At 50.9% G+C, this 10,789-nt stretch overlaps 1 protein-coding gene across 2 annotated transcripts; it reads left to right on the top strand.

The window, feature by feature from the left end:
* Positions 1–205: 205 nt before the first annotated feature.
* LOC309541307 (kelch repeat and BTB domain-containing protein 13-like) lies at positions 206–10,789 on the top strand. Of its 2 annotated transcripts, XR_014223695.1 has the most exons (5): positions 206–541; positions 3,764–4,495; positions 6,679–6,979; positions 8,645–9,809; positions 9,868–10,789. XR_014223695.1 is itself a non-coding variant. In XM_082239034.1 (4 exons), the coding sequence occupies exons 1-4, from the start codon at positions 269–271 to the stop codon at positions 9,037–9,039; spliced, it is 1,701 nt and encodes a 566-aa protein (XP_082095160.1). In that variant the 5' UTR covers positions 206–268; the 3' UTR covers positions 9,040–10,789. The 2 variants fall into 2 exon arrangements, 1 of the variants encoding a protein (XP_082095160.1); XM_082239034.1 differs by having other exon boundaries at positions 8,645–10,789.

Here is a 10,789-nt window from a genome sequence, read left to right as displayed (position 1 = left end):
CCCATATATTCAATAAACATTTCCCAATCTTCTTTAAACAAATATTCTTCTTGAAATAAACTCTCCCCCGCCAAAAGTCCCCCCAGTAACCTTCTGACGTCTGTGGCCCCTTCCGCTCCTGGCGACGGCCCTGGGCACCAACATGACTGCTCTGCTGTAAACACAGACTAAAAATAGCTCCAGCACGCGAGCCAAACTCTGTGCTGCAGGCTGGGTGTGCTTTGGGACAGCTGAAGGGGCGCTCTGACCTGCAGATGATCCCCTGGCCATGCCCCATGGAGGTCTGCGCTCGACCCCTTTGCAGGGGCTGCTTGCTGCTTCTGCCTGGCCGGGTTGGGCCCGCCTCGCCAAGCGGGCGTTCAACTTCCTGGCCGGTGCCCTCTGGGCTTTGTGGGGCCTCATCGCCTGGTCCTGGAAAAGGCAGGGTGCTCGGGGGTCGCTGCCCGAGCCCTGGGAGAGCTGCCCCGAGCTGAGGGTCTACCAGGGAGGAGATGGTGAGGCTGAGCTGCTCACGGTCCACACACAGCCCTACAGCTTCCAGGTAGGGTCTGGCGGGGGGGCTCTCTTGTGCTAAGGGGTGGCAGGAATCGTAGAATACAGGAATAGGCAGCTGTCCCCAATGGGGATAGAACCTGCAACCTTGGTGTTATCGGCACCATGGTTATCTCACCATGGTGAGCTATTCAGGCTGCATGGAGGCTTTCCCCGGGAGTCAGATGCAAATTCACCTGTCGCGCCTGTTAGAATCGGGGGGTGTCAAAAGGCCAGCTGGCTCAGCCCCAGCTGGAGTGCCTCCCTTCAGCCTTGCCACTGCGGAGATCCCTCGACCTCTGCTCAGTGACTCAAGCTTGCAGACTTGAGGACACTTTACTCAGCAGTGTAAACTGCGCAACAGAAGAAGAAGAAGAAGAAGAAGAAGAAGAAGAAGAAGAAGAAGAAGAAGAAGAAGAAGAATAGTAGTAGTAGTAGTAGTAGTTTGGATTTGATATCCCGCCTTTCACTCCCTTTAAGGAGTCTCAAAGCGGCTCACATTCTCCTTTCCCTTCCTCCCCCACAACAAACACTCTGTGAGGTGAGTGGGGCTGAGAGACTTCAAAGTAGTCATAGTCAGCATGGATTTCTGAAAAATAAGTCATGTCAGACTAACCTAATCTCATTTTTTGACAGAATTACAAGCCTGGTAGATGAAGGGAACTCAGTGGATATAGCCTACCTTGATTTCAGTAAGGCATTTGACAAGGTGCCCCATGATATTCTTGTAAAGAAGCTGGTAAAATGCGGTCTTGACTATGCTACCACTCAGTGGATTTGTAACTGGCTGACTGACCGAACCCAAAGGGTGTTCATCAATGGTTCCTCTTCATCCTGGAGAAGAGTGACTAGTGGGGTGCCACAGGGTTCTGTCTTGGGCCCGGTCTTATTCAACATCTTTATCAACGACTTGGATGATGGACTTAAGGGCATCCTGATCAAATTTGCAGCTGACACCAAACTGGGAGGGGTGGCTAACACCCCAGAGGACAGGATCACACTTCAAAACGACCTTGACAGATTACAGAACTGGGCCAAAACAAACAAGATGAATTTTAACAGGGAGAAATGTAAAGTATTGCACTTGGGCAAAAAAAAATGAGAGGCACAAATACAAGTTGGGTGACACCTGGCTTGAGAGCAGTACATGTGAAAAGGATCTAGGAGTCTTGGTTGACCACAAACTTGACATGAGCCAACAGTGTGACGCAGCAGCTAAAAAAGCCAATGCAATTCTGGGCTGCATCAATAGGAGTATAGCATCTAGATCAAGGGAAGTAATAGTGCCACTGTATTCTGCTCTGGTCAGACCACACCTGGAGTACTGTGTCCAGTTCTGGGCACCACAATTCAAGAAGGACACTGACAAATTGGAACGTGTCCAGAGGAGGGCAACCCAAATGGTCAAAGGTCTGGAAACGATGCCTTATGAGGAACGGCTAAGGGAGCTGGGCATGTTTAGCCTGGAGAAGAGGAGGTTAAGGGGTGATATGATAGCCATGTTCAAATATATAAAAGGATGTCACATAGAGGAGGGAGAAAGGTTGTTTTCTGCTGCTCCAGAGAAGCGGACATGGAGCAATGGATCCAAACTACAAGAAAGAAGATTCCACCTAAACATTAGGAAGAACTTCCTGACACTAAGAGCTGTTCGACAGTGGAATTTGCTGCCAAGGAGTGTGGTGGAGTCTCCTACTTTGGAGGTCTTTAAGCAGAGGCTTGACAACCATATGTCAGGAGTGCTCTGATGGTGTTTCCTGCTTGGCAGGAGGTTGGACTCCATGGCCCTTGTGGTCTCTTCCAACTCTATGATTCTATGATTCTAAGTGTGCCTGGCCCAAGGTCACCCAGCAGCTGCATGTGGAGGAGCGGAGATGCGAACCCGGTTCCTCAGATTACGAGACTACCGCTCTTAACCACTACACCACACTGGCTAAACTACGCATTTATTATACATAAATCAGGACAAAGAAAACATGGCATCTCTCCTTGCCGTCTTCTCGGAGAGAGACGGAAAACAAAAGCAATACAGAGCGGAAGTTCCGCTCACGCCAGCAATCTGTGCTGGAATGCAAACAGACATGTGACATGTAACAATCCCATGTCTGCAGCAAAGGGTGGAATAAAATACCGACAGCGCCAACTATGACCGTTTCCTGACCACTATAGTCCATGCATGGGTAACCTCAAGTCTGGACTACTGCAGTGCGCTCAATGTGGGGCTGCCCTTGGGGTTGGTCCAGAAGTTCCAGCAGGTGTGGGATGCCTGATGCGAGCATCTGATGAAGAACATGCAACGCCAAACGCTGCACTGGTTGTCCACCTGCTACCCAGCCAAAGTCGAGGTGCTTGTATCAATTTGCCAAGCCCTGGACAATTCAGGTCCAGAATATCTCAGAGACTGTCTGAACCCTTACAGCCCATCTCAGTTGCTAAGATCACCTGCAGGAGCATCACAGAGCATCCCCCGATTTGCAGAGGCTCATTTGGCAACAACGGGAACAGAGACAGGTTTAGGGGAGAGCAACCAGGTCCACCGCAGGGGGCACCGAACCAGGAGAGTGCTGCAGCGGGCACCACAACAATTTAGAAGAAGAAGGGGGTGACCAATTTTGGTCTTGCACAGATGGGAAACCAAATCTTGAGTGCCATTGGTCCAGCCCTGTGGAACTCCCTGCCACTGGAAACTCAGCAGGCCCCTTCTGGGCCAACTTTCAAACTGCTACTGGAAACTTTTTCCTCTGTGCAGGCGATTAAGAGCACGTCCTTGTGACTAACTGATGCCTGATTTTCACCTATGTATGGCTTAACTGTACTGTTCTATGTTTTATTGCTGTAAATGGCTTCGATGTATAATTGAATACCCAGCGGTATGCAAGTATCTTTATAAATATTATTTATTTATTTATGTATTTCTTAAATGCAAGCAAGAGGAAATAGCAGCAAGGGGAGGCAGCTTCGGTCTCTGAACAGAATCATGAACCCAAAAGTACCGGAACATGTTACTTCCGGGTTTCGGCGCTTGCACATGCGCAGAAGCACTAAATCCCGCTTTGCACATGCGAAGAAGCTCTAAATCGTGACCCGTGTGTGCGCAAACGCGGCGTCGCAGGTTGCGAATGCTGTGGGTTACAAACATGCTCCATGCGGGAAACACGTTCGCAACCCGAGCGTCCACGGTACTCGCATAATTTTCTTATGTTCTCTCTTTCTTTCTCTCTCTGCCTGGCAGGTGGATCTGGCCCGCCTGGTGGCGGAGAGCGCCTATTTCGAGGCCCTCTCGAGATCCCGCATGCAGGAGGCGTCGGAGAGGCAGCTGGATCTGAGCCACGTGCCCTCGGGGACCTTCCGCGCCATCCTGGAGTGGGTCTTCAATGGGCGTTTCAGCCTAGAAGAGGAAGAGCTCTTGCCAGCGGTACAGACTGCCAGCTACCTGATGCTCCCGGGGTTTCTGGACCGGTGCTGGGCGGCGCTGAGTCCACTGCTGAGCCCCCAGAACTGCCTGGCGTACCTGAGTTTCGCGGAGGCTGTGGGATGCCCCGAGCTGAGAGCACTGGTGTCCGGCTACCTGAGTGCCCACCTGTTGGAGCTGCCAGCCTCCGTCGCTGGACGGCTGGACCCCCAACTGCGGGAGGAGCTGGCGCAGCTTCGCTTTGAGGGCCGCCCCATGCTGTGCGCCCTCCGCAAGGAGAACGTCAGCCTGGCGCCCGGGGTCCCCCTAGAACATCTGCAGGGCCTCTACCAGCGCCCTCTGCCCCCCGAGGAGGGGGGCTGGCGCTGTGCCACCCGACTGCCCTTCCAGGCCGAGAAGTGGAGCTTCAGCGCAGCACAGCTCCTCAACTACCTCTTCGTCATGGGGGGCTACCGGGAGAAGCGGGGCCCCCGCAGTTTCACCTTCCGTATGGTGGCCTTCCGCTACAACCCCTTGACGGGAACGTGGAGATCCACTGCCGCCCCCAATAAGGTCAGGTCCTGCTCTAAGGCCAGGGCTGTGTCTCAGGTACCACACACACACACACACACTGTATTTTTCCGTCTATAAGACGCCCCCATGTATAAGACACCCCCAGTTTTGGGGGACTCTGATTTAAGAAATTGGGGGGAGATGGCCCCCATGTATGACGCCCCCAAATTCTGGACATTATATTTTAGGGGAAAAACCTAGTCTTATACATGGAAAAATACGGTGTGTGTGTATATAAAAATTGATTTTCCATTTTATAATATACGGTATAACCACATCATTAATACAGTCATACTTCAGGTTGAATTAACTTCAGGATGAGTATTTCCGGGTTGTGCTCTGTGGTGAGCGTGTTACTTCCTGGTTTCACCGCTCGCGCATGCGCAGACGCTCAAAATGATGTCACGCACATGCGTGGAAGCGGCGAATCGCGACCCATGCACGCTCAGACGTGGGTTGCGTTCGCTTCAGGATGCGAACGGGGCTCTGGAACGGATCCTGTTCACATCCAGAGGTACCACTGTATTCACATGATCTCTTTTGCTCATTAGAGCCTATTGACTTCCGCCCCTCCCGTCTCATGGCTTTCAAAATTAACCTTTATATCACTGCCTTTGTATGCTTTCCAATTCTAGTTGATTCATTACAAATAGCATTAAAATTAATATTATCATAAAAAGGGAGGAAGTTGCCCATTACAAGTCTTCAGTCAACCCTGCTAGTGATGTTTAATTGCTTACAGTGATCTTTCAAATGTTATATATGTATAAATTTACTCTCATCTTGATTTCTTAGCTTCCCGGTTAGTTTGGCCATTTCAGGGTAGTCCATTAATTTGGCTTGCCAATCTTTTTTGCTTCTTCTTGCCATCTTTGAGCTAACAGTATTTGGGAGGCCGTCATCACATACATGAACAATTTTTTCTGGTCTTTTGGGATCTCCGCTCCTACAATACCTAGTAAAATTGCTTCTGGGTTTTTTTTAACAAAGGTTACTCTGAACATTTTGTTTTATTTCGTTATAAATCATTTCCCAATTGTTTTTAACCTTCCTACATTCCCACCACATATGATAGAAGGTATCCTCTGTTTCTTTACATTTCCAACACTTATTAGATATTTATTACTTATACCCCGCCCATCTGGCTGGGTTGCCCCAGCTACTCTGGGCAGCTCCCAACAGAATATTAAAAACACGATAAACATCAAACCTTAAAAACTTCCCTAAACAGAGCTGCCTTCAGATGTCTTCTAAAAGTATTGTAGTTGTTTCCTTGACATCTGGTGGGAGGGCATTGCACAGGGCGGGCGCCACCACCAAGGCGGCCCTGTGCCTGGTTCCCCGTAACCTCACTTCCCGCAGTGAGGGAACCACCAGAAGGCCCTCAGCACTGCACCTCAGGGTCTGAGTAGAACAATGGGGGTGGAGAAGCTTCTTCAGGTATACGGGGCCGTTTAGGGCTTTAAAGGTCAACACCAACCCTTTGAATTGTGCTCGGAAATGTACAGGGAGCCAATGAAGGTCTTTCAAGACTGGTGTTATGTGGTCTCGGCAGCTGCTCCCAGTCCCCAGTCTAGCTGCCGCATTCTGGATTAGTTGTAGTTTCCGGGTCACCTTCAAAGGTAGCCCCACATAGAGCACATTGCAGTAAAGTGGTACCTCAGGTTAAGTACTTAATTCGTTCCAGAGGTCCGTTCTTAACCTGAAACTGTTCTTAACCTGAAGCACCGCTTTAGCGAATGGGGCCTCCTGCTGCCGCCGCGCCGCTGGACCACAATTTCTGTTCTCATCCTGAAGCACTATTTCTGGGTTAGCGGAGTCTGTAACCTGAAGCGTATGTAACCCGAGGTACCACTGTAGTCCAAGCAGGAGATAACCAGAGCTTGCATCACTCTGGCAAGGCAGTCTGTGGGCCTCATCCTGCATACCAGATGGAGCTGGTAGACAGCTGCCCTGGACACAGAACTGACCTGTGTCTCCATGGACAGCTGTGAGTCCAAAATGACCCCCAGGCTGCACACCTGGTCCTGGTCTTTACATCTCCAACACTTATAGATCTTGTTCTATACATTTCTGCTAATTTAACCAGGGTTAGATACCACCGGTACATCATTTTCATCTTATTCTCTTTCGGCAGTGCCTCTCCCTTCCTGACGCTCTCTGCTTTCCTGCTCCTCTTGCAGCGCCGGCGCCACTTCAGCAGCGCTGTGGTGGGGCACCACATCTATGCCGTGGGCGGCTGGTTCCTGGACTCGCTCCTGCCCCCGGACAGCAGCACCCGCCTGTACACGGCCGTGGAGCGCTACGACCCTTGGGCCGACTCCTGGGCCTTCGTCTCTTCCCTGCCCATGGGCGACTTCTCCTTCGCCGTCTCCCTGTCCCACGACCTGCCCCTCTGCACAGCCCATGGTGGCTGCATCTATGCCCTGGGCAGCATACAACGCACCGGGGAGAAACTTCTGCTGTGCTACGATGTGGCCGCTGGTGAGGAGGCGGCAATGAAGCAGCCGATGCGCCGCGCCATAGGTGCTGACTCGCTGGGGCCCTGGGTGCCGGAGCACCCACAAAACTCCCCATCAATTGGCCAGGCACCCACAAAATTCAGTGCCAGGGCCATGCACGCTGCAGGGCACCCACCGTCCCGGACACCCACAGTTGCGCTGCCAGGCTGGCACGCATGCGCCACAGCATTGCGCAGAGAGGGGAAGGCAAGGTGGTGTTATGTGTGAGAAAAGAGATAGGGGTGTCGGTACTTATTTTTATTCATTGCAGAAGGTTTACACACTGCTTGATTTTTTTTAAAAAAAGAAAACCCTCATAGCGGTTTACAAAAAAAGATAACCACAGTGCTCTTTTTTCTGGAAAAGAGGTGCCAGAACTCAGCCTTGAACCTTGTTCTCTTATAAGGGCAAGGGTGAGAGGTCCCGGAACTGAGTTCTGGTGAGTTCTGGCCCCCCAAAGCCCTGGATAGTAATATTACAAGCCAGAAAAATGAACAATGATTTGAAACTTTCAGAAAGCTGAAATAACTGTAGACTAAAAACAGGTTATGGGACACGGGTGATGCTGTGGGATAAACCACTGAGCCTAGGACTTGCCGATCAGAAGGTCGGCGGTTTGAACCCTCACAACGGGGTGAGCTCCCGTTGCTCAGTCTCTGCTCCTGCCAACCTAGCAGTCTGAAAGCACGTCAAAGTGCACGTAGATAAATAGGTACCGCTCCGGCAGGAAGGTAAAGGGCATTTCCATGCGCTGCTCTGGTTCACCAGAAGCAGCTTAGTCATGCTGGCCACATGACCCGGAAGCTGTACGCCGGCTCCCTCGGCCAATAAAGCGAGATGAGCGCCGCAACCCCAGAGTTGGCCACGACTGGACCTAATGGTCAGGAGTCCCTTTACCTTTACCTTAAAGGTAAAGGTACCCCTGCCCGAACGGGCCAGTCTTGGCAGACTCTGGGGTTTGTGCGCCCATCTCACATCTATTGGCCGGGGGCCAGCGCTGTCCGGAGACACTTCCGGGTCACGTGGCCAGCGTGACAAAGCTGCATCTGGCGAGCCAGCGCAGCACACGGAACGCCGTTTACCTTCCCGCTGGTAAGCGGTACCTATTTATCTACTTGCCCCCGGGGGTGCTTTCGAACTGCTAGGTGGGCAGGCGCTGGGACCGAGCAGCGGGAGCGCACCCCGCCGCGGGGATTCGAACTGCCGACCTTTCGATCGGCAAGCCCTAGGCGCTGAGGCTTTAGCCCACAGCGCCACCCGCGTCCCACCTTTACCTTAAAAACAGGTTAAAACTTGTAAGTTTTGAAACATCTGGAGAAGCTCCTCTAAGCGGGAACCTTTTCGGCGGGAACCTCTTCCGAAAAGAGTACAGCGAAGAGTACATCAAGAGGCAAGGAGTTCCAAAGTGTAGGTACAGCCATGCCAGGAGTTCTCACGAAAGCAGAACAGATATTTTGCGGCGGCTCCACTGATCAGCATGGTCGGGTGGGCACATACTGGGGAAGACGGAGGTGGCCGATTGTGAGTTAAGCGGGCAGGGAAGGACGGGGGTATGAACAAGGGCTGGCAGTGGGTGCGAGGGCAGGGGATCTGGGCTGTGGGTCCGGCCTGAGGGTGGTTACATCCCCGCCTTCTCTTCTCCTTGCAGACACGTGGCAGGAGCTGCTTCCGACTCTGACGCGGGCAGACGCTGACCTGCCTGGGCTCTACTTCCTGGGCGGCGCGGAGCCCCTCTTTGTGGTGGGGGGCAACGCCCAAGACAACGTGGTCACCTCCTTCTGCCCCAGGACCCGGCAGTGGGGCCCTGCCCGGACCCTGCCCAAGTGCAGCCTGGCCGGACAGGGCCTGGCTTTGGACAGCACCCTATATATGGCCTCTCCTGACTTGGAGGCCCTCTTGGAAGTGGAACTCGGAGTCCCAGACTGCCACCCGCTGCCTCCGCCACCCTTTCCCCTGTCCTATGAGGCCATCTTCCTGCTCCACTTCCCCCCAGATGGCTGTCGGGAAGAAGAAACAGAGTCAGGGGCACTCCAGGGACTTTGAGTCTCCCGTCTCCCCTCCTCCCTTTTGTCTGCCTGTCTTTTCCCGTCTGTCCAGTGAAAAAAAGACAGTCACGGAACCAAGAAATTACACAAAAGAAATTACCTTGAAAATCCCTGAAACGAGAAGTAATCGACTATAGAATAATAACAACAACAACAAAACTAGAATTAAACAAAGACTTTATGAGATGCCGGCTACAAAACTCATTTCACTGAAATAATGAGTTTCCTCAGAAGGAAAAAAAGAAATTGGAAGATTTTAAGTGATATAAAACAAGCTCAAGAGCAGGGCTGAAAATGCTTCCTCGAGTTTACAAAGAAGGTATGAAAACCTCAAAGACAAGTTTTAAACATAGTCCTATTTAAGAGAACCAAGCAGTAGTGATAAGAAATTGAGGTTTTAAAGTTTCAAACAAACTCAAAAAACAGGGCAGAAAGTCAGAAAAGTTTTAAACATAACCCTATTTAAGAGAACCAAGCAGTAGTAATAAGAAATTGAGGTTTGATGTTTCAAACAAACTCAAAAACAGGGCTGAAGCGCTCTTGACAGCTGATGTTAAAGACTTCAAACCTTAATTTTGTATTACTATTATTACTGGATTCTCTTAAACAGAGCTATGTTTAAAATTTGATATTGAGGTTTTCATACTTTTTTTGTAAACTCGAGGAAGCATTTTCAGCCCTGCTCTTGAGCTTGTTTGATATCACTTAAAATCTAATAATTTCTTTTCCCGTCTGTCCAGCAGCTCTGGGGTTTGGACCAGATTATTGGTGACTTGTCAAAGTCGGTTGGCAGCTCACGGCACCTCGACCTGTCTGATGTTATCAGCCGAGATGGGCCATTCCTGGGTCAAGCCTTCTTGCTGGGCACCCTCCCCCACCCTCCCTTGCCCTCTCACCCAAATACCGGCCTCTATTTATAGCACCACGGCTTGCAAAACAGCTGCTGCTGCGAACGAAAAGGGTGGTCTGGCTCCTTCCTCCACTCCCGATTCTGCACGCGCGGCACGGAGTGCGTCTCCCCGCTGCCCCAGGTCCAAACAGCTACCTGGAGCTTCTCTCTGACCCAGATTCTCCCCCTAACCCACAACTGCCCTTCAGAACTTCTCGTTTTTGCTGCGAAGGAGCTGCAGGGTTAAGCTTACAACAAATCATCACAAAATTGCAGGGCACAGGGAGGGCACCTAAATCCCATCTAGTCCAACCCCCGTGCCTGGAGTGGCCTGCTTCTATTGGAGAAATGTTGGGGTTCAGTAGCCAATACCCTTTGGGTTCACAGCCTGGGCAGCCCATAAAATCCAGACACTATTTGCCAGTCATACGGGATTATTTTATTTTATTTGTGGTTTGGTGTGACTATTAATTTCACAAATGAAGCATATGGTAGGATGGTACCTACATTATACAATACAGTCTGGTGCATATAAGTTATCCCTCTTCACTCCTCGCTGTTTCTCCATTTAATTTTGATATCTGTAACCAGTGACAAAAAGAATGGATTCTGAAACGTATAATTTTGAATTGTTACTGGTATAAACTATTATTTGCCTGCTTAACCGTGTTCAGTGTCGGAAAAGCGTGGGAGATGTGAGCAGGAGGAGACAGACTGGAACTGGAGTAGAAAACGGAATGCTTTGAGTTGCAGGGTTTTGAAAGAGCTCAGGACTTGCTGCAGACTGTGGGACTGCAAGAACTTTGAAGCAAAAAATCCCTCTCTGGGAACAGAGAGAGTCCTACTTGTGACGGGATAG

The sequence above is a fragment of the Podarcis vaucheri genome (assembly GCF_965113315.1).
Source record: "Podarcis vaucheri genome assembly, chromosome: 10".
Lineage (NCBI taxonomy): Eukaryota > Metazoa > Chordata > Lepidosauria > Squamata > Lacertidae > Podarcis > Podarcis vaucheri.
The sequence above is the reverse complement of the archived record's forward strand: the minus strand, read 5'-3'. Positions and strand labels throughout refer to the sequence as shown.

What these genes read in the sequence shown, in the direction of transcription:
- LOC309541307 (XM_082239034.1), top strand. Translation starts at nt 269, where the DNA reads ATGCCCCATGGAGGTCTGCGCTCGACCCCTTTGCAGGGGCTGCTTGCT. An exon ending in CACAGCCCTACAGCTTCCAG is followed by an intron (nt 542 to 3,763) that starts GTAGGGTCTGGC and finishes TCTGCCTGGCAG; the next exon opens with GTGGATCTGGCCCGCCTGGT. An exon ending in CCACTGCCGCCCCCAATAAG is followed by an intron (nt 4,496 to 6,678) that starts GTCAGGTCCTGC and finishes CTCCTCTTGCAG; the next exon opens with CGCCGGCGCCACTTCAGCAG.